This window comes from Cydia splendana, chromosome 16 (genome assembly GCF_910591565.1).
Source record: "Cydia splendana chromosome 16, ilCydSple1.2, whole genome shotgun sequence".
In the NCBI taxonomy this organism is placed as follows: domain Eukaryota; kingdom Metazoa; phylum Arthropoda; class Insecta; order Lepidoptera; family Tortricidae; genus Cydia; species Cydia splendana.
This window is the reverse complement of record NC_085975.1, coordinates 17,805,896-17,829,796: the sequence shown is the minus strand read 5'-3', so window position 1 is coordinate 17,829,796 and position 23,901 is coordinate 17,805,896. Positions and strand designations below refer to the sequence as shown.

General features: G+C 40.9%; 1 protein-coding gene across 1 annotated transcript; it reads right to left on the bottom strand.

Annotated features, from left to right (window-relative positions):
- Positions 1-6,563: 6,563 nt before the first annotated feature.
- On the bottom strand, positions 6,564-22,038 carry LOC134798135 (O-acyltransferase like protein-like). Its single transcript, XM_063770472.1, has 14 exons — positions 22,002-22,038; positions 21,732-21,871; positions 21,596-21,700; positions 20,753-21,071; positions 20,059-20,173; positions 19,174-19,258; positions 18,410-18,576; positions 13,747-13,891; positions 11,078-11,181; positions 9,420-9,593; positions 8,981-9,131; positions 8,362-8,548; positions 7,307-7,449; positions 6,564-6,743 (listed from the first exon to the last, which is right to left on the bottom strand). Exons 1-14 carry the CDS (start codon positions 22,036-22,038, stop codon positions 6,564-6,566), a joined length of 2,052 nt encoding a protein of 683 aa, XP_063626542.1.
- Between the last annotated feature and the right edge of the window lie 1,863 nt (positions 22,039-23,901).

Genomic DNA, 23,901 nt, shown 5'->3' with positions numbered 1-23,901 from the left:
GCTAATTGATATCAGTTTTGAATGCCACGCCTCTCATTGCGGCATAGTCAATTAGGCCATTTTGGCCATTTTTGAAGGGCTCTAGCGCCTTAAAAAACAAAAATATCAAAAAAAGCAAAATGGTCCGACACAGATATTGACAATATTAATCTGTGTTGAAAAAAATCATTGCTCTAGCTTCAAAAACCACGGAGGAAAACGAGGAGTACGTTTGTATGGAGAAATGACCACTCCCGTTGGCTCTTGTACGAGGTCCAAAAATAACACCACACTGTATAAAACCACCACTTTATTTATTATTTACAACTACTACACACTGTATATAACACTCACTGCTTGATTTGAATTTTGAACTGACGACATATTGTTCCTCGAAGCTTATATATGAAACCCGGAAAAATCTTAACACCGCGTTGTAGAACGGACGCGTTGGGAACAAAGTGCCATCTCTTAACTTATTTGGTAATTAATTTTCTATAACAATAAATCGCTAAATTGTGAATTTTAATGCAAAATATTACAAACATGTTATTCCAAATAATTTTACAAATATTTTAGAGTTAATTGCCAACAAAAATAACCTTAATAAATTTCCAAAACCGCTACTACTAACGCCATCTATGAATGAATTATGTGAAACTGTGAAGTACTAAAGAAATTCATAAGATTAAAATATACGGCTTCAACATTCCGCCCACCAAGAACAAAGGGCAGTTTGTTCTTAACTCCGCCCACCATGGCATGATATAACAAATAATAGCAAAGGCAAGTGATAACGTGAACACAAAATTATAACATGCCCTTTGCATTTACCTAAACCAATAAAATTGAGATTAATAACAAAGGAAAACAGTTTCAATAACAATACTTAATAAGAAGGAAACAGTTTATTTACAGCCCTTTTTTTATGTGTTTACTCAGACTGATTACTCGTGTGATATTGTTCGCGCCTGAATGTCTTATGCTTGAATGCCGTACAACCATCCAAATGCAGGAACAGTCTAAATTGTCCAAAACAACGACACCAACAACTGGCTCAGGACTCAGGAGTGACGAGACTTGGATGGACGATAAAACTGCCACTCGACAAATGAAATTAAAATCTTGCACATTTTCTGAGTCAATCGCTATCTTCTGAGATTATTGACGTTTCGAATCGAAGTCAGGTTCCAACATTAGAGGTCCTGTCAAAGAAAGTTTGTTGAATTCAGGCAGCTAGAATAGTTGATACGGTTATGGGGTTGTGTTTCTTATTATTCTTCTTTTGGGTTGATAATAATTCGGCCAAATAATAACTGACATCAGCCAACCGAGCAGGTCAATTAACCAGGATATGTCCATGTAATCCATCCGTGTCCGTGTCATCCGTTTTTTCATTGCACAAAACTTCATTGTTAGTAATTGAACTGCAAGGGAATATTCGAATCTGACGTCCCTTTGATGCCAAGTCTGACCCAAATTCTTCACTGTTGTATCCAGCTCAGTCTCCATATTGCCTTCTTCATCTCTATAATCTTGATACAAAGTTGCTTTTTTGAAACCTGCTTTACCTATTGATCCGTTGAGTTCTTTGTATGGTCGTTTTTCTTCTCCCACAGTCTCACAATCTGACAGGAGGTCATCCACACGCAACACTCTGTCTGCTGCTGCCCATTGATAGGCTTCTTCGCGCTCAGGTGCAACTTGCTGCAGTGCTTTGACAGCCAGAGTAGGTGCCACAGTTGTTCCGAGTTCGTTTTGACCATCTCGACATAAACTTTGTCGGAACTCAGCATCTTCGACGTAGACCTTTACCTGCCGTTTTATTCCCGTGCATGAGACATCGAAGACTTTCGCTACCTTGTTGTCTTCTGGAGTAATAGCATTTTGGGGAAGGCACACAACTTCTGGTTTGGGTTGCACTTCATTCGAAACCATTCTCACGTTGCTAAGCTCTTCGTACTCCTTGATGTTATTCATGTACCTCTCCTTCAACTGGGGTTCTTGCTCGATTTTTCTCTCGAGTAAATTGGATCGTTTAACTGCTGCGAGATAAAGTTTCCCTTCAGTGCACCTGCAGTACTGTATATTTTCTTCGCAGAAGGGCAACTTGAATGAATACCTACCACTACAATCCCGGTTAGTAGTGGTAGCAAAAGATTCTACTTGCTTCTCTTCTTCCTCAGTGTGATTTTGCTTGGGATCTGGCGCAATAGGATCAGCCTCAAGCTCTGAAGACTTCTTCAGAAGCTCGTTGTCAATGACATGAATGTAGTTAGCTCTGATCTTATTGTGTAATTCCGACTCACCTGAGTGAACCGGCCCGGAAATGATCCAACCTAAGGAAGTTTGCTGAGCGATGGGTCCTCCCTGTGGAGGTTTGAGAACACCGCTATTCTCTTGTAGTTGACTATAGACTTCTCCACCAACTAGCAAGTCGATCTGTCCCGGTTCATTGAATGTTGCATCCGCTAAATCTAAACTAGACAGCTCGGACCAAGACTCAACATTGACTCGTTTCTCTGGAAGATTCAATGTGAGTTTGCTTAACACAAAAGCATTTACGTTTACCTTAAAATCAGAGTCTACGCGAGATGTGATTGTTATCTTCACCGACGAGTTAGAGCTCAGGGAACTCTCCTCTTCATCTTCGCATAGTCTCGTGATTGTGCTTTTGTGGGGAATCCTGGAAAGTCCGAGCAGATGAACCGCAGATTCTTTGATAAACGACTCTTCTGATCCTTGGTCGATAAAACACCTGAGTGTTATGAGTTGACCAGATTTCGACATGGCATTAACCAATGCTGTTGGTAATAAAATCAACCTATGAGCTGTCGAAAAGTGGTTTTTAATGTTGGTAGTGGTGGGCTCATCATCAGATGACGAGTGAGATGCAGTTGCAGGTGCAACTACATTTGATACAACTGAGTGATTTGTTTCTTCAGAGTCCTGAGACTCAGTTGCTGGTGTGTTATTCTTGGAATGCAATAAAGAATGATGTTTCCTTTGGCAAATTCGGCATCTAGATGATTGACGGCATGCATAAACTGAATGATGAGGTCCTAGACAATTAAAACAAAGACTATGTGATTGGACAAAACCACGACGAGCATCAGTATCAAGTTTGGAAAACTCTTTACAATTACTAATCTTATGGGCTTCAGAACAGAATGTACAGGTTGGGGTTGTCACAACTGACACATGATGGACCTTCACAGATGTATTGGTGCTGGGCCTAGAAAGCTTTGGGTCAATGAACTCCAATGCGCGAAACCGTGTCTCTAAAAATATTTGAAATTGTTCATAAGTTGGCAACTCATTGTTGTGTTTAATTGACTTCAGTTCCCATTGCTTTCGCGACTCAGCATCTAACTTTAAACACATTAGATGCACAATAATAACATCCCAACTCTTAACGTCTATGCCTAAGTTTTTCAGCGCTTGTAGACACTCGTTGGTCGTATCTAACAACTCCTTGAGGGCACTTGCAGATTCAGTAGCCAAGTTACGCTGACTCAACAATCGTTTCAGGATGCAGTTTGATAAATATTTCTTATTGTTATACCGCTTCTCGAGGTGCTCCCAACTGGTACTGTAGTTATCCTTGGTGATTGGAATGTGTCTCAACAACTTTTCAGCTTCGCCAGTTAAATGCCCCTTTAAATAATGCAGCTTCTGGACATCATCTAGATCCTTGTTGCTGTGTATCAACGAAACAAACATGTCACGGAAACTCACCCATTCAGCATACTGACCGGAGAACGTTGGTATGGAAATCTTGGGCAGTTTGACGCGTTCCTCAGCCTTGTTGGTTGACTTACTGGGCTCGGTGACATTCATGCTTGACGTTGCAGATGTAGAAGCTGGCTTGAGACTGCTAAGGAAAGATTTAACAAGGCATTTAAAAGTTATGTATGCTTCTTCAGTGTTATCATACACATTGTTTACGACGTATGTGCTTTGAGACAAAGCTTCTGACTCGCTGTTCTGAATGATATGCGTATGCGTGCGTGAAAATTGAGTCCATAATTCCTCCAACAATTCCAATCTAGTGTTGAGATAATCAACAGAATTACGGCGTTCTTTGGGAGACTTTTTGAAGTTTTCGAAACCGCGAACAATTCTAGACTGCAAGTCATCCTGTATATTCAGAAGTTTCTCCATCGTGATTTATTTCTAAGTGTTTGACAGCTAAGTTAAATCGGGCATAGGTTCCCCGTGATAGAATATTCTAAGTCCTGGCTACTGATCTGAATTTCCTAAGTCCCAACTCAATCGGATTGAAAATTTTCTAAGTCCCAGATTATCCGATTGAATTTTTCTAAGTCCAATTACACGTGAAATTTTCTAAGTCCTCACTCCGTAATGAATAATAAAGTACTTACAATTCACCACCGGCACTCACACTTGACCACAACTGACGTCACACTGCACTTGCCGCTGATGACGTCACCCGATGTCGCCGCTGCCGTGACGTCACGCGATGTCGCTGCTGCCGATAACGTTACCCGATGTCGTCGCTGCCGATGACGTCAGGCCGTGGTTGACGTCGGCACTGCACTCGGCAGCACCCGCACTGTGCCGGACGGCGCCCTCTGCCGTCGAATCCTAGAACCGAATAGCTATCCGGCTCGAAGGACCATGTACGAGGTCCAAAAATAACACCACACTGTATAAAACCACCACTTTATTTATTATTTACAACTACTACACACTGTATATAACACTCACTGCTTGATTTGAATTTTGAACTGACGACATATTGTTCCTCGAAGCTTATATATGAAACCCGGAAAAATCTTAACACCGCGTTGTAGAACGGACGCGTTGGGAACAAAGTGCCATCTCTTAACTTATTTGGTAATTAATTTTCTATAACAATAAATCGCTAAATTGTGAATTTTAATGCAAAATATTACAAACATGTTATTCCAAATAATTTTACAAATATTTTAGAGTTAATTGCCAACAAAAATAACCTTAATAAATTTCCAAAACCGCTACTACTAACGCCATCTATGAATGAATTATGTGAAACTGTGAAGTACTAAAGAAATTCATAAGATTAAAATATACGGCTTCAACAGCTCTTAAGGCATTACTTAAGTCCTCTAATAGTACTTATAATTTTATGTGCAATAAAGTTTAAATAAATAATGGAATATTGTGGTACCATCGAACTTGCCCTAGCATATATGCGAGGTGGCCATAGGATCTCTGTGATAAAACAACGCTAACTGTTTTGGCTTAGTTAGGATTGTCTCTATGAGTATTAGGTAGTCGCCTGTTGAAAGAAAAGTACAGTCAGTGATAAAAAGCTTGTATCAAAAATGTTATATTTGTCAAAAAAACTTATTATTTATGAAATGTGATCTAGCGGTGTTACGTGACGTACACATAGCCATACATTTGACATGCCCCTCCCCGCAAAAATCGGCAGACGGTTTTCTACGGAAATTTACAGACAAGGCGTCCCCAGTTACTAAATGTCCTAAGGATATAGATGCAAAATTTGTAATAATTAAGTAACAGAACTTAGATTAGTGATAAGGTTTTTATTTAAACTTTATTTTTATTTCTGGTGTGTTATTCCTTTCCTATTAGCTTAATTTTAGTAAATAAATTTCCTTATTGTTACATTAAATAAACAAATATAATGTTTCTAGCCTATAAATTATTTTGGTTGAATGTTATGCGCATTAAAATTGTACTTTTACTTTTTTTACAAACCAAGTGGTTTTTTTTTTTCATTAGTTCCTCCTTTTAAACTATCGGTATGGGAAGCCTCGCATATATAGGTACAGTGTGTAAATTCAATACGGGCGAATATTTAAACGGTGGTTAGTATAGAACCTAAAAAGTATGCCGAAGAGGTATCGGAGATCTACAATCGAGTTCCCGAAACCCCGTCTACAAACTGCGCGGCGGAACACCTCAGGACCCCAGGGGGTTTAGTCCGAGGGAGTGGGACTTACCCACTGGACTTCTCCCGGGCCAGTGGGATCCATATGGATTTCCTCCTGGGTCATCAAGCAAAATAAGATAAATTTTGCTTAGAAATACAATGAAAATATTAACCATACAAAATAACCTTAGTTAGTTAGTTATACTGGGCATTTTCCGCAAGTCGACAACCATTGTGCCTATTTTGCGTGAAAACGAGATAGCACTATAGCCACCCCAGCTCCTCCATGAAACCTAGCAGTGTCTTCAGGTTGCTAACTAGCTCTTAGCTCTCAGTGTGCACGGAGTGCCTAAGTATTGGTTCCTGTATACTTCTACCTGTTTACAGTGTAGGAGAATATGTTTTGCTATTTCTTCTTCTCCCGTGCACGCTCTGCACATGGGGCTGTCTGTTTTACCCATATTATGTAGGTAGGTGTTTGTTTAGTGTGTTATTATGTCCTGTGATTAATCCTACTATTTTGCGTAGTTGGTGTCTGGGTGTTTTAAGTAAGTAGTATTTTGGTAAGCTTGTAGTTTTGTTCCGGTAGAATTTCTTTGGTCTGCCTACTGTTCATTTCAGTCCAGTACTTATTGTACTGTAACTGTACAAAATAACCTTAATACAATTTTGCTAGGGTCTATTTGCTGCTGATAATAAAATTCGATGTTCTTGTCAGTTCCGTCTCTTCGTTCTTCTGTTCTTTGGGAGCGGGATAGAAGCAGACCTTCACCAGCTGGCTGAAGGGCGCCTCGATCATCATCCAGCAGAGGAAAGCCAGGATGAAGGTCGCGACCAGCTGCCCGAAGTAAGTTAGGGCCTGGAACCATACGAATAGTTTTAGAGTAGACAATATTAGGTTATGAGAGTAGGACCAAACTTATGCGCAAAGTGCGAAAGTGTCACCACAATAATGTAAAAAAAACTTTCCCACTACCTATAGGTATTATCTCAATTTTAAGTGCAGAGTTAGCTTAGACGCACTCTTATTATTTACTGAGTGATTTCGGGGTCATGATCCTGAGAAAATACTAAAGAAATTTCCCCATGTGACTACTTAATTACAAAATCGCGAAAAAAATCTAATTGACCCGTATGTATGGGCCCGTATGGGCCCAGGCCTATCTATATTTTTTCACGATTTTCATGTCAGTCTCATGGAAAACTTTGTCCAGTTTAACCATTTTACACATTTTTGACGTTCAGGATCATGACCCCAAAACCACACAGTCACACACAGTATATTGACGCAGTATAATTGTATATTTTCTTTGAGTGGCTTATAAACTATCTTTATTTTTAATGTAGCAGCTGTGGCGAAGCCCGTGTTGTGGTTATGAGGTATGCTGCATTTTTGAAAAGTATAAAATAAAATTGACTAACGATGTGGAAGAAGCTGGCGTGCAGCAGAGAGGTGTGGTTGGCGGCGCTGTAGCGTATCACGGACACGTGCACTAAGTAGGCGCAGTAGGATAAGTGCGCGAACACTGCCCAGCCTCGCCATTCCAGCAACCCACGGTACACCGCTGAAACAAGATGCAACACCTGCATTAGTTATCTAAATATACCTACTTACCGTCTTACCTACCATTTTTAATTTCATTTAATACTCATCAAAATACGAATTTGCTTATAAATCTTAATTCAATATAGCTTTACGGAGAAAATCCTGGAACTGACAAATTTGAATAAGGATGGCATCAGAATAAGGACGTAGACGTGCTGCGCGGGAATGGTGCGGCGAGCCGCGCGGGGTGCCCGCCTGCCTGTTCTACCACTTCGTCTGCTTCACCCCCTCGAAAACCTACAATTCGTCTATAAGAGCGCCTTAAATATTCACAGACAAACAGACAGATTGCAAAATGTTTTTGAAAATAACTAGTTTCATGAAGAAAGATAAGACATGTATTATTATAATATAATGACTACTATTTAATCCACAATCTTACATGATTCAAGTTCAATCCCACTATGCCAGTATAAAAGCAAAAAGAATTATAATTTCGTTGAGAAGAGGTTTGCGGGAAGTAGGTAGGTAAGTTCAACTTCTTATCCTTTCGCACGAAAAACGACGTATAGGCTCACTTAGATGGCGCGCGAACTCGTTACATTGCAAACTATGTACTTATTTACATTACATCCAATTCAGCCGACCGATCAAATACCGCAATGAAAATGAAACTTTATTTCGATTTCTCGCATGAACGTAAAGCCTGACCAGGAATATATCACGCGCCATGTTGCGGAATTTCACTGGAACAATTTTTTTCATACTATACTGAAATGTCACCCTATACACGAGAATAACAGCGCCCTCTTGACAATAGTCACATATTACTGGTCAGGCTTTAACTGGCAAACGCAAGTACAATAAATACAATACTCGTTATTGCACACCTCATACAGTTTACAATACAGACAATTGTAACGTCTCTTACTTTCCAGTTTAAACACAGTCCCTGTCGTTAACACGACAAGATTCATCCCGTACAGGATCTTGACCAGAGGCGAGTAAAAGAGGCGCACGACCAGCGGGACCTGGATGCCGTCGATGTAGAAGACGCCGCCGCTCATGGTGAGGAGCAACATAGCCGGGAACGTGCACCAGTAGATGACACGGTATTTCTGGACAAGGGCAAAAATATTATAGGTATATCATATGATACCTATTTTAACAGTTTTTGGAGATAGATCTCTTAAAATAGTTTTCTAAATAGGTAGGTAAGTAAGGTTAAAATATGTATATCATCCAATTTATCGTTAATCTTACTTAATTTATTAATTTATCGTTAACGTTAATCGTTAATATACGCAACGTAAAAATAGCCATGTCAGATAAACTTCATTCCATACAATGTGTATGACCATTGGTCATAGAGTTTTGACAGAGTGGAACGCCTGTTAATGGCTACTCCGTTTAGTTATATCCTCCAAGTTGACAATTAACTGACATGACATCGAAATGATTTATCTCCAAAAAATAAAAATAAGGAAAAGTAACAAATGAAAGCAGGAAAATATCAACTAAACATGTTAAAATGACAAATGTCTACGTACCTTATATTTGGTGACGTCAAAGTTGGTATTCATGAGCTTGTAGACCCACATGCCTAGTGCCAGGCCCATGGCGTAGCAGACGATGTTGGTGTGGGTCCGCTTGTGCATGTTGTTGAAGGTCGGGTCGTTCACGAGGAAATTGCGGGTGACTCTGAAATAGACAGATTCCGGGTGTACTGGTAGCTGGTATAGTCGTCGCACGCGATTTTAGTTATATTGCGGACTGTTGGTTACGTCCAATTCAACCGACCGATCAAAAATCGCAATGTAAGGAAACTCGCATCGTTTAAATGAGTCCTTAGGCTAGCGGGGGTTCTTTCAAAGTTTGCTAACTGGCGTCTAAATATGATGTCAACTGGAGCGTTTCGTTTGACGTAATGTAGACAGTGGAAGGTGAAAGAGCATTTCACCGGAGAACAAGGAATCTAAGGGTACTTACTCTGGTGAGAGTAAGACGATGGCGTTCAGGTTCTGGAAGTAGATGTGCGCCGCTGGCGTGAGCACGCCAACCACTAACGCCACGCCAATGGCGGTCTTCCGCGCACGCCAACTACTTCGTGTGCAGAATATCAGGAGCCCGAGAATCGTTAGCATCATGTCCGCTCCTAAATACCTGAAATAAGAGGTAAAGCTGACTGATTTTTTTTACGATTATTACAGCAGTCATCGCAGTGAGCTGAGCCACTGGAACCACAGATGTACAATGTGCAGTCGCCATCAGATATATCGGAGCAGCCAAGGTGTTATGACTGTATGTGATGGCTTCTTTTTTGCACACCTCAATTATCTTTGAGTGCGGGGAACGTTGCATACTCCAACTCAGTACTACTACTATATCAGCTGTTTAGTTTTAGGGTTCCGTACCCAAAGGGTAAAACGGGACTCTATTACTAAGACTCCGCTGTCCGTCCGTCCGTCCGTCCGTCTGTCACCAGGCTGTATAACGAACCGTGATAGCTAGACAGTTGAAATTTTCACAGATGTATTTCTGTTGCCGCTATAACAACAAATACTAAAAACAGAAAAATAAAGATTTAAGTGGGGCTCCCATACAACAAACGTGATTTTTGACCGAAGTTAAGCAACGTCGGACGGGGTCAGTACTTGGATGGGTGACCGATTTTTGCATTATGGTACGGAACCCTTCGTGCGCGAGTCCGACTCGCACTTGCCCGGTTTTTTAAATATGTTCGGTCAAATTGTGTTTTTGAAAAACTAATTATAGTATGATACCTTTGGGTACAGTGCTTAACGCACACTAGTGTCCCACCCCCTCCCCCTGACGCAACCACCCCTTTTAGCATGAAATATCCCTTCAAGTGGCGGTCAACCCGTGAATGGTCGATGCGAAAACCAGTAAACTGTCATCCACCAGTGAGTGGTGGTTAATGAGGTTTTGACGTATTTAGAGGTGAAATTGAACGCATTTAAGTATAGTTACGCTCTTCTAGCGCCCAAAATTAGGTAGCGAGTTAGAGAAGGATAGCATACCATAAGAAACACAAAAACATTTGGTATAAAATTTGTTGGTGAGGACCATTGATTCGGGAGCGACCGCCTAGTCCGAGGTCAGTCTCGTTTTTTAAGAGGTTGTTTTGTAAAAGAAATTGTATCTTAGGTCCCTTTTATTAATTTAATCTTAAAGATAAAAGTGTTCCTTTGATAATTAAATAGCAATTACCTACAATAATCAATTAGTTTTATGGTGGTAGTCATTCTTAACAAGGAAGCTGGAAAACTGTCATTTTTCCGGAGTTTGATTAGGTCTGGCCAAATGTATAAACATTAGAATAATTTAATTGATATATTCAAATAGCCTATATGACGCTGATTCTAACAATATGTGATTTAATATACTTTCAAAGATAGAAAAGCTTGTAAAATTTTGTTAATCTGCGCTGACCACCCACCGGGGCCCCGCCACTTGACTACTTTTCGCGTTTTCGCTGGCGCCACTTGAAGGGATATGCTCCTTTGACGGTTTTTTTTAATTTTTAAGAAAATAATTTTTCATTGAATGCTGGGTATAATTTGTTTGTCTTCCCCATACATTAGAACATAACTTAACCGAATCAATGGGGTAATCGGTTTACTGACCACGCGTGCCCCATGCATTGCGAGTAGTCCACATAGTTGTTGACGTACAGTAGGTGGTAGTACCAGTCTCGACGACAAGCATCCACTTCCGCACCCACAGCCGTCTGAAAAAAGCTGTAAATTCAACCATTTATCTAATAAAATATACGTTCAAAAACCACGGACTACTGAATCGCACTCTAAAAAATAAAGCGGACCTTGTGCTCCACTACCCACAGACCAACCCCATAGACCGAGCTTATAGGACGACTCGCGGTCACCGCCCGTATGGTGTATAGGTCAAATATAAGATTGTTCGCGCGCCGCTCCGATCAGTTGCGCCCAAGGTTACGACCTGTTAGCAGTGTGCACGAGTCTAAGAAAATAAATCGTAAAGTATTGAATTCATTGGGAAATCATGGGATATTGCAGCGTAAAATGGTGTGGCAAGTCATCTAAGACATCTACTTACGAAACAGATGGAAAACCATCCCACAGGAAAGTCAAATTCATTATTTCATTGAATAATGTTTCTTGTCCGCGGGGTTCATTTTATACTGGTCGTAAGCAGAGGCGAAGTATGTCCGTCCCTTTTCGTCAACTTGAAAATGCAATGCGCTATCCCTTTCCCTTTCGACTAGTGATGTGACGATGATGGTTTTTCAGTTGCGGAAACTTCGTGCTTCGTCATACCGTATTGTACCATTTTAGACATAATATATAGGTAATATGTTGTGTAAGTTTTTTAGATTCCTCTAGGTCAGCGGAGTAGTTAGGCCGCATGTCACGAGATGGACCTGATGATGAACTTCAAAGAAGTGCGAGGGAACTCGGTGTTGGTTTGTTATAGACATATGTTGTATGAGTTTTTTAGAATCCTCTAGGTGAGCAGTTAGGACTCATGTCACGAGATGGACCTGATGATGAACTTCAAAGAAGTGCGAGGGAACTCGGTGTTGGTTTGTGATAGACATATGTTGTATGGGTTTTTTAGAATCCTCTAGGTGAGCAGTTAGGTCTCATGTCACGAGATGGACCTGATGATGAACTCCACAGAAGTGCGAGGGATCTCGGTGTTGGTTTGTGATAGACATTGTTGTATGGGTTTTTTAGAATCCTCTAGGTGAGCAGTTAGGTCTCATGTCACGAGATGGACCTGATGATGAACTTCAAAGAAGTGCGAGGGAACTCGGTGTTGGTATGTAATAGACATATGTTGTATGGGTTTTTTAGAATCCTCTAGGTGAGCAGTTAGGTCTCATGTCACGAGATGGACCTGATGATGAACTTCAAAGAAGTGCGAGAGAACTCGGAGTTGATTTGTAATAGGCATATGTTATTGGTCCATTTGAATATGTTTTCAATACAACCTTCTATGACCTTAATAAACACTTTTTTCTCGTATCGAAAGAGATTGCGATTCTGAGTGGAAATAATATAAAAATTCTAAACTTTAAACAGAAATGCCCTAATATGTTAAGTAAACATTTCAGGTACATTGTTAAATTACTTAATGAAATATTAAATTAATCAATATAATTATTAAGTAAGTTTACTCTAAGTATACTAAATTGGTAACAATTTTACTACAATAAATTTCGGTACCACTGGTAGCAGTACCCACTACCTGTAATGAACATGTCCCATCCCTACGCTTACACGTGTCAGCGCGCCGTGTTTGGAACGACCAATCGCAACGCCGTGAGCACCCCTCCCGCACCTCACAGTTTGGTGATTTGCGTCGGGAACAAAATGGCCAATATTAGGTTTCTAGAGGCGGTGTTCTGTGTCCACTACCATAGAGAAGTAAGCATAGAGTGTTCACGCCATACATCAGTTTTGTTACCAAAACGCCTATTATTTTCGTAGTCGACATCTAACGTCAAGTAGCGGATTTATCAGTACTGCTACTTGACAATAGATGTCACGTGTGTCGCGACTGACGAAAAGTGTATTGCTCAACATTTTACAAGTAATATTACAAGCATACTTGAAAATAGAGTTCCGGTTATAAATTTTATTGAAAGCAAAACGGTATTGACAGAATAAATAAACTAAACATTAAAATTAAAACTGAACTCTACCAATTAACTATATACACAATATACACATATAAACAAGTAAAAACCGGGCAAGTGCGAGTCGGACTCGCGCACCAAGGGTTCCGTACCATAATGAAAAAAAAATGCAAAAAAAAAAACGGTCACCCATCCAAGTACTGACCACGCCCGACGTTGCTTAACTTTGGTCAAAAATCACGTTTGTTGTATGGGAGCCCCATTTAAATCTTTATTTTATTCTGTTTTTAGTGTTTGTTGTTATAGCGGCAACAGAAATACATCATCTGTGAAAATTTCAACTGTCTAGCTATCACGGTTCGTGAGATACAGCCTGGTGACAGACAGACGGACGGACGGACAGCGAAGTCTTAGTAATAGGGTCCCGTTTTACCTTTTGGGTACGGAACCCCAAAAATTAATATAATAAATTATAATAAATATTAGCAGAAAAATTGTTGAGCATTAGACTTTTTGTTCGACGCGACATGTATTGTCGAGTAGCAGTACTGATAAATCCGCTGCTTGACGCTAGATGTCGACTACGAAAATAGGTGTTTTGGTAACAAAACTGATGTATGGAGTGAGCAGTCTATGCTTTGTTATTTCTTTATGCCATTACTGATAGCGTACCTGCCACATGGGGCCGTTTCCGAAACGTCTCATCCAAGTAGCTACTACACTACAGCGAGCACGGCGGCGTAAGGTGGGGTCAATCTGAACAAAAAAGAATGGATAAAGCAGCCAAGTGAGGGTTGGAGTCGTGATTTTGTACCTTCTAAAATCCAAACAAAGAATTTTCTTGTCTGGTTTGAAGAGCTCCTTAAAATTGTGAGCAGAATAAAAACGAAATCAAATCTTGTCACAAACTTTCCCGTTGAATTACGCAAAGACCATACCTACGTTTTCGTAGCTCGGAGAAAGATTTTTTTGATGAAATTTAAATAATTATTCCAGCCTCGGCGGTGGCCTGACTTGGGTCACTTTTTTTTTAGCTTTAGTGTATGACATCTTTTTCAGTTTGTAATTATTGGTATATACGAGGTGACTACTTAAAAAACACTAATAGTAAAATATTAAATAAAATAATTGTATTTATTAAAATATTAAATAAAATAATTAAAATATTTTTAATATTGCTTAAACAATTAAATTATTTTAACTAAAATGCATAATTATGTTATTCCATTTAGCATAAATGGAGCAGCCTGTACCGAGTATAGTGTGAATCAAGCGATCTGAGCTAGTTTACTCAAAGAGTCTCAAGAATACAATACCATTGAGTGGTAAACCACAAATTAGGATAATCCCCTCGTAGTAAAAGCAGATTATAACCGCCTTGAAATGTTACTATAGATTAACGACTCTATTTCTTTAAACAATAGACTACAAAATACACTAACTAAATAATGGCTAACCCGACTTTTTTTGCATTTAACAACCATCGACACCTGTCGTGGCTAAGATGCATGTGACTTTCCAAAAGATTGAATATGATATTATCTTTTTAGACCATTTTAACCCCCATTCAACAAGAAATAAGGTTTAGAATTCAATATACATGCAATGTACTTCTAACTTATTTTGTAAGTAAATTGGTTGGCGCCTACGAGAACAAAAGCAGAAAAATTAAAAAACACGACTGCGAAAAAGCGAACTGAAAAGACAAAAATAATTTTTAGTTGTGTTAGTTACTCAACTTAATGAATGTAAAAAATTATTAGAATATGAGTGTTTAGTGAAGGTTATAAACAACAAACGCAAAAGTTTTATGCTCATTTAGGATCGTGACTGTACCTGTGTATTTTATTTCAATTGCAGTCGGGGACCTTTTAAATGGGAAAATGTCAATACATCAAGGTCCCCGACTGCAATTGAAATAAAATACACAGGTACAGTCACGATCCTAAATGAGCATAAAACTTTTGCGTTTGTTGTTTATAACCTTCACTAAACACTCATATTCTAATAATTTTTTACATTCATTAAGTTGAGTAACTAACACAACTAAAAATTATTTTTGTCTTTTCAGTTCGCTTTTTCGCAGTCGTGTTTTTTAATTTTTAATTAATTTATTTTATTTTATACTTTTTAGAATTTTTACATTCATTAAGTTGAGTAACTAACACAACTAAAAAATATTTTTATCTTTTCAGTTCGCTTTTTCGCAGTCGTGTTTTTTTAATTTTTTATTTATTTAATTAATTTTGGGGTCATGATTTCGTTAATAATCATTTGAAGTCACTTTATATTACTTTTGCGAGGGCGTCCTCAGTACAGAAAGGCACGCAGAGCGCCGCATATATCGGGCTACGCCCGACTACTTTGGAACGCGTACAGTGCGCCACGAACGGCGGGCTACGCCCGACGCTTTGAGCAAGAGGGCACGTTACAGCGTGTCACGTATGTGGGCCTACGCCCGACACTTAGTATGAGAGAGTCAAAGGCGCCTGGCTTTGGACCGAGTGCAGCGCGCCACGTACGTCGGGCTACATCCGACTCTTTTACCATTAGGGCGCCGAAGGCGCCCGGCTTTAGAACGCGTACAACGCGCCTCGTACACGCCCGACGCTTTGAGTATGAGGGCGCCGAAGGCGCCCGGCTTTGGTAAGCGTACAGCGTGTCACGTACGTCGGGCTACGCCCGACACTTTCAGTATGAGAATGTTGAGGGGACTGGCTTTGGACCGCGTGCAGCGCGCCACGTACGTCGGGCTACGCCCGACGCTTTGAGTACGAGGCCGGCTTTGGTAATCATACAGCGTGTCACGCTACGCCCGATACTTTTAATATGAGAGAGTCGAAGGCGCCTGGCTTTGGACCGCTTGCAGCGCGCCACGTACATCGGGCTACGCCAGAACCTTTAAGTGTGAGGGCGCCGAAGGCGCCCGGCTTTGGTATGCGTACAGCGTGTCACGTACGTCGGACTACGCCCGACGCTTTGAGCAAGAGGGCACTGAAGGCGTCTTGGTAAGGGTACAGCGTGTCACGTATGTGGGCCTACGCCCGACACTTAGTATGAGAGAGTCGAAGGCGCCTGGCTTTGGACCGAGTGCAGCGCGCCACGTACGTCGGGCTACGCCCGACTCTTTTAGTATGAGAGCGCCGAAGGCGCCCGGCTTTGGAACGCGTACAGCGCGCCACGTACGTCGGGCTACGCCCGACGCTTTGAGTATGAGGCCGGCTTTGGTAATCATACAGCGTGTCACGCTACACCCAATACTTTTAATATGAGATATTTGAAGGTGCCTGGCTTTGGACTGCGTGCAGCGCGCCACGTACATCGGGCTACGCCAAAACCTTTAAGTGTGAGGGCGCCGAAGGTGTCCAGCTTTGGTATGCGTACAGAGTGTTACGTACGTCGGACTACGCCCGACACTTTTAGTATGAGAAAGTAGAAGTCGCCTGGCCTTGGACCGCGCGCAGTGCGCCACGTATGTACGTCGGGGTACGCCCGACTCTTTTAGTATGAGGGCGCCGAAGGCGCCCGGCTTTGGAACGCGTACAGCGCGCCACGTACGTCGGGCTACGCCCGACGCTTTGAGTATGAGGCCGGCTTTGGTAATCATACAGCGTGTCACGCTACACCCAATACTTTTAATATGAGATATTTGAAGGTGCCTGGCTTTGGACTGCGTGCAGCGCGCCACGTACATCGGGCTACGCCAAAACCTTTAAGTGTGAGGGCGCCGAAGGTGCCCAGCTTTGGTATGCGTACAGCGTGTTACGTACGTCGGACTACGCCCGACACTTTTAGTATGAGAAAGTAGAAGTCGCCTGGCCTTGGACCGCGCGCAGTGCGCCACGTATGTACGTCGGGGTACGCCCGACTCTTTTAGTATGAGGGCGCCGAAGGCGCCCGGCTTTGGAACGCGTACAACGCGCCACGTATGTCGGGCTACGGCCGATGCTTTGAGTATGATCATACGCGCCAAAGGCGCCCGGCTTTGGTAAGCGTATAGCGTGTCACGTACGTCGGGCTACGCCTGACCCTTTTAGTGTGGGGGCGTCTTTGGCGCCTGGCTTTGGACCGAGTGCATATACTTGGACAAGTTGCAGGAAGCGCACATCTTTCTTACGCTCTGAGCCGTAGGCCCTACGTGGAGCTCACCCTTCGGCCGTATAAAAATGTCATCATCATCATAAATGTTAAAATTAAATCAAACCATACGGTTATAATGATACTTTCACGATTTGTTCTGCCAAAGTCGGTGCAGAGTTAGCTTAGACGGACTCTGTATCGTATCGATTAATAAATAGAAGTTATATTTTAAACTTTTCGATTCCATAAGCGCAATTACGAACATGTTTTAAAAACTATGAGTAGTATGTACCTACCTAATATAATATAATTATATTTATTTATGATCAGCGATCAAACCCTTTCCTTTTATTTTAATAAGTATCCCATTCATTAATAATATTTGGTTTTATGAGATTAGCTTCTCTTAACATATTTTGTCAATTCTTACTTTCTCAAAATGAAACTTAAACCCACATGTTGCATATATATTATCAATCGGCTTTCAAAGCTCTTCATTTTGATACCCTACTCGATAGGTTTGCACGATATTTTTTTCTAAAGGTTGCGTAATATGGCGTATTAAGTCCGCCATATTGTTTTTATAATGACGTCACATAGCCTATGTTACCCGGGATGACGTAAGGATTCTAATGATGTATCATACGTCTAAATCGGTTAAGGCATTCAGAAGTTAAGGTGGAATAAAGAAACTCACATACATACAAACATGAACGCTGAAAACAATACACTCTTTTTGTTTGGGCAGTCGTGTAATAATAGGATTGTAATAGAACAATGCCATTGTTAGTACAGGTAAGTGAACAAGCTCAGTTGAAAGAATTTTATCTATACCTATGCGCCGACCGGTTCTTATCTTGCTCGGCCGGCCGGTGTGATAACGATGCGCTCAACTTGTAACTTTTTGCAATCGTTATATTCATTATGCTGTTTACGAATTAGATGTGTTTTAAGTGTCTATTGTATATTTAAGTAAGTATTTAAGTACTGCGGAATGGAGTATCGAGACAAACCATTCTGGTTTAACGATGCTTTTGGATCAAAATATTATGTAATTGTGATTTACCTCTAATAAATAAAATAAAATAAATAAATGTACTTTTTAGCCATAAAATTTTATCGAAATCTGACGACAAAAAATTAACAAAATAAAACACGGCCCTTTTGTTTTACAAACCTTGAAATCTGCTAAAACATGGTTCTTGATATTTAGTACTGGTTAGTATTTAACTAAATGGTTACTTAGGCAGCATACCTCATCCACCTTAACATGGTTATCTTTGGGAAATGTCTCCAAGAGAGTTTAGTCTTCTCCTCCACCAGCAGCAAATTGAATGCGAGCAGGAACCCCGACATCAAGAAGAAGCTCTGCACTATCAGGTTCCCGTTGGCGAATATGTGGAACAGCGGGTTATAGTAGTTCTGTGAAGCAATACCACAGAATAAATAATAGTAGTAGGTACTAGGTACAGAGGGTCCACTCTCTAGAACAAAACGCGTCTATTACGACAGGTATGACCTCAAGGTGGTGCAAGCGCGAGCAGGCATCCGTTCCGTAGCGGTGCGCGGCAACTACTACGGCTAGACCATAGTCTAATAAAACATGGTCTTCTATTCCCAGAGTGACACAGGCCTACGTCACAACAACATGGCCGCTATATATAGCGCTATCGCATATTATCATATAGCGCTGTCGCATGATGACGTAGGCTTGTGTCAGTTAGGTGACCTAGAAAAGACGGGAATGGAGTACCAGGCGGAGTATTATACCATGGGCTAGACACCAAAATTGCTGTGGGCCGCGTGGGACTTATAGCGACGCGACGAAATCGCGGAGTGAGCCACGCCTGGCAATAATACACCAGTCAAATGCAAGAACTCGTGCCCAAGCTTTCCTTCGTGCGCGAGTCCGACTCGCACTTTTCTAAGTTAGGTTTTTCCGGATTTTCTATTATGTATAATGGTGAAATTAGAACAAAATTTTTGCTTACTGCTCTAGATAGTAACGTATTTTCTTACCAACTCAGTGAAATGTGGGTTGTTTGAAGAAATGAGTGCCGTGATAGGAGAGTGGCCGAAAACCACAAGGAACGTCGTCAATGATCTGAAAATATATAAAAAATTTAACAAGCTTTATTATTCAATTTATATATTATTCACATTATTAATTTAATAGGCAAGAGAAAGATACTTTTTAAGAAGTTTTAACTGTTAACCAATTTACAGCGGAGTCTTAGTATTAGTGGTATTAGGGTCCGGTTTTTCCATTTTTGGGTGCAGTAGTTAAGTAGATTATGAGATGAAATATTTTTAATGCTGACTGGCTTCTTTCTTTCTTAGCAATCTCCGTCTCCTTAAAACCTTCTTTTTGAGTCGTCTTGTGATCAGGTTTACCTACGTTCTGCTCGCCCCTTTTTTCTTCTTCCTCGCGTTATCCCGGCATTTTGTCACGGCTCATGGGAGCCTAGGGTCCGCTTGACAACTAGTCCCATGATTTGACGTAGGCACTAGTTTTTACGAAAGCTACTGCCATCTGACCTTCCAATCCAGAGGGGAAACTAGGCCTTATTGGGATTAGCCCGGTTTCCTCGCGATGTTTTCCTTCACCGAAAAGCAACTGGTAAATATCAAATGATAAGTTGTTCCACTCAGCTACGGTGTGGCCCGGACCCACAGGAAAGCGCGGCCCGCGGCCTCACGGCAGTCGCTGGCCCAAACTGAATAACGACAGCTTCAGACAGAGAGCTCTGGAAAACCTTGGAGGAGGCCTATACCCTATAAAAAAGGGGTTCACATACATTCTTTTTATCTTTTATTTTGTGTATTATCATTTTTTTTTTGTGTACTATGTTGAGAAATTAAAGGCTTTATTATTTTATTTTATTTAAAAGTTGTTCCACTCACTTGACACCGTTAAACATGTTAAGCCGCCGCCGCCGAGGCTCCGGGCCTTCCCCCGGCGGCGCCCTCAGGCGCTCCCAGTTTCGTTTCGCAGAGAAACACAGAAGGATCCCTCCGACTGCAAAAAGAAATAAAAAGTATACCATCGTCTAGACACGATCAAAGTTTTCATTATGATTTCACTGCAAAAGAAAATTATCATGCTATTTTTTTTTGAGACGCAATATATCCTCGTAGATAATGACTGTATTATAGATATTCACGATGCAAATTATGTCGAGTTTCATTTAGTCAAGCACTACTACGAGGGGTCACCAATTAGTTTGCTCTGGGATCCGGTTATTAAAAATAAAATGACCATCGCGTTCCATTTCTCCTTGAGTTTATTAAATAAGCCAAGTTTATTATATAATTTGGTGACCCCTGTAAAAACCGGACCTGGTAGACCCATATTAGTTTCGCATCGGTCTATTCAGCCAGCAGGTGTCTTTCCGGTTTTACATTAATATACTTATATCGTCTGAAATAGACGCCAAGGCCATTGATGATGAAGATGGAGCTTTAAAATTTTGCCAATATAAATCTACATAAATTAATCAGCTTTTCGTAATCAAGTCGTTGAACCCTAGACCGGTTATATTTATATGGATCGTATAAATGGCGCTAAAAAAGGAAAAATTAAATAAAAATATCTCACCTAAAGACTTCTGCTGGATAAAACGGAAATCGTAAAAAGTTCCAAGAATATTAAGAATCACAATCGCAACAAAAACTGCAGCTACAATGATATCCCCGGTGTCTATGGGGACGGTTTCCCCGAACTCGGTGCAGTAGACCTGGTCCTCCACCAGCCGGGCTTGGAGCTGGTAGGTCTGCTGGAGCGAGGAGTTGAGGCAGGCCTCGAGGGCCTCGTGAACTGTGTGGTTGCCGAGGTATTGCCGACATGTCTTCGTTACGCAGATGCCCCAATGTATTAAGTTATGGTCGTAATGCGTGATGTTGCTAGCTGAATATTCCTGAAACAACATGAGGGTTAGAACTGTTAGAAGTGAAGGTTCCATCGCCCACACTGTTAACTGTACATCGGTGGACCTTATGCCTTTTTTTGCTGTTTGTTCATGATAATTGCAAGCTCTCTGTACAACTATGTGTTAACCTAAAAGTAGCCGTCGAAATCGTGAATTCAAACATCATCATCATAATTTTAGCCTCCTGTCGCCCACTCTGAGCATACCATTCGTGTACGCTAAGTACTTATCTCGGTCCTGGGCTAATCTCATCTCTTCTATAGAAGTGTCCCGCGATCTTCCATTGTCGTCCACCCAACGAGCTAGCGGACGTCAGGCGCTTCTTCCATTAAAAAGGAAGAAGAAAGAAAGAAGTTGAAAAGGTTTTTTTTTTCATGATTATGATTCGTTGAGAAGTCGTGATGGAGGCTGCGAAGGAGTCCATAACTATAATACCTCTACAAGAATGACTCTTGCCATTTTTATACAGTACACGACCCAACTTTCAACAAGTGGTCGGTCAAGAAGTATACTTGTATGATATGAAGCAATTCGCTGCCGGCGTTGGCAGTCAGCCTGGCGGTGACGTAGCAGTAGCGGTCCTTCGGCCCGCGCAGGCACAGGTAGAACTCGTCCAGCTTGAACAATGGCGGCAGACGGTCGACTTACTTGTATGATAAGAAGCAGTTCGCTGCCGGAGTTGGCAGTCAGCCTGGCGTTGACGTAGCAGTAGCGGTCACCTGGCCCGCGCAGGCACGGGTAGAACTCGTCCAACTTGAACAATGGCGGCAGGCGGTCGTATTCCGTTTCTGCAACAATAATTGTATGGGAGGAATTTAGGTCGTGAAAGAAACCATTCTTAACTGACTTCAATTTCAGTCAAGTCCTGAGACCCGTTATCCGTTTCGAGTAGTTATTTTTTTGTTAAACCAGAATTACCTTTAGGTTGGTCCCATGATGTGTTGATGGGATTCATGAGGAATTAAAGGTGCTAGATTTTTTAATGCATAGGTAGGTATTTGTTGCGCCAATTGCGTACCTACTCTGAGGGCGGGCAGGTCTTTTAGGGCTTCGTCCAATTGCTGACAGCTAACAGTAGCTTTTATTCAGACACCGCCGCTAGAGAGGTTTTTTGTTTCAATAGAAACGCTCCGTTATTAGTTACGACATATAAGAGGCTGCGATACTAAATAGACCAGACCTTTAGGGCCACTTGCACCATTCAACTAACCCGGGGTTAACCGGTTAAACCTGGAGTTACCATGGTTACCAGTACAATTTTACACTGGGTTAACGGTTTAACCGGTTAACCCCGGGTTAGTGGGATGGTGCAAGTGGCACTTAGACTGTAGGGGAGAACATACGTAACTCGTACGAAAGAAATTTTTCGCCAAGTTAAAACGGTTTGCATCGCTCGGTCAATTAGGGTAAACGTACTAGTGCTCGACATGCTAATGCCTAATAGATGACACCTTGCTGTCACCTCTATTGACAATGACTTAAATTTCAAGATGACATGATGTACTAAAACCGCGTCGAGCATCAGTACGTTTACTTACCAACACAAAATTACCGTTCAAATAGTAGATAATTCCTGATGTCTGCTGCATGATACACACGAAAAACACTATTGACAATTTCATGTTCACAAACTGGTTAAAAATAATCACTTTTTCAAAAAGTTAATTTTGTATTGCTTTCATTTATGTATAATTCGGATATATTTAAGTATTTGTGCAATATTTGTAAGTACCGCTCGAAAACTCGCATCGTATGGAAAATAAGCAAAAAAGCCAAATTTATTGCCTAGCTCGCTTGTTGGGCTAGCATGACCCGACAAAAATGAGTCGTTATGATTTTAAAGCTGTTAACATAATTCACATTATACGAGTATATATATTCTAGGATAGAAAACCAGAAAGATAGACTAAATACTTTCGCAGAAACTAAATTATAAAGTTAAATAGGACCACTTTTTAACCACCTGACCAGATTGTTTCTTTCGGAGCGATTATTTCCAAAAATATTAAATTTATTAAAAATGGGTTTGAAGACACCAATTCATTTTGAATGACTTATCCTAAGACACCCCGATCACACTATAGGGTTAACAATATTCCACATCCCCACTTTTCATGCAGGGGGGTAAAATTAAAAATACATTCTAATATAAATGTATCTAAGCGCCACCTGCACCATTCCACTAACCAGGGGTTAACCGGTTAAACCTTGAATTACCATGGTTACCAGTTCAATTTGACACTGGGTTTGAGTTTCGTACGAGTTACGTATGTTCTCCCCTACAGTCTAAGTGCCACTTGCACCATCCCACTAACCCGGGGTTAACCGGTTAAACCGTTATCCCAGTGTAAAATTGTACTGGTAACCATGGTAATTCAAGGTTTAACCGGTTAACCCCGGGTTAGTGGGATGGTGCAAGTGGCCCTTATAGTTCGTTTTTTTTAGCATTAGAAAGAACTTGAATGAAAGTAAGCGATTTTGACATGTCTTTTAATTGAAAAACGCTTTTTAAAAATCAGTAACTATTACTTATGAAAGCAGAAGAATATAAATGATCGTATTAGATTCATAATTGTTACATATTTGCCATAACTTATTTTTAAAATGTGGTTTTGAATTAAAAGATACGTCAAGATTGTTTACCTTATTTGTAATGCTAAAAATATTACGAACTATAGTAGGTATACCAAATCGCAGGTTTCTAACATCAACGATCACTGAGCAAAGCCATGGACAGACAGACTGACAGACAGTTAGTTGACTACGGGACCCTAGAAAACAGGCACTTGAAATTGATCTTTAAACATTTTTTTATCCT

What these genes read in the sequence shown, in the direction of transcription:
- LOC134798135 (XM_063770472.1), bottom strand. Translation starts at nt 22,038, where the DNA reads ATGAATCCCATCAACACATCATGGGACCAACCTAAAG. An exon ending in AATTGCTTCATATCATACAA is followed by an intron (nt 21,072 to 21,595) that starts GTATACTTCTTG and finishes ATGTTGTTTCAG; the next exon opens with GAATATTCAGCTAGCAACAT. An exon ending in TATCCAGCAGAAGTCTTTAG is followed by an intron (nt 20,174 to 20,752) that starts GTGAGATATTTT and finishes TTCTTTTTGCAG; the next exon opens with TCGGAGGGATCCTTCTGTGT.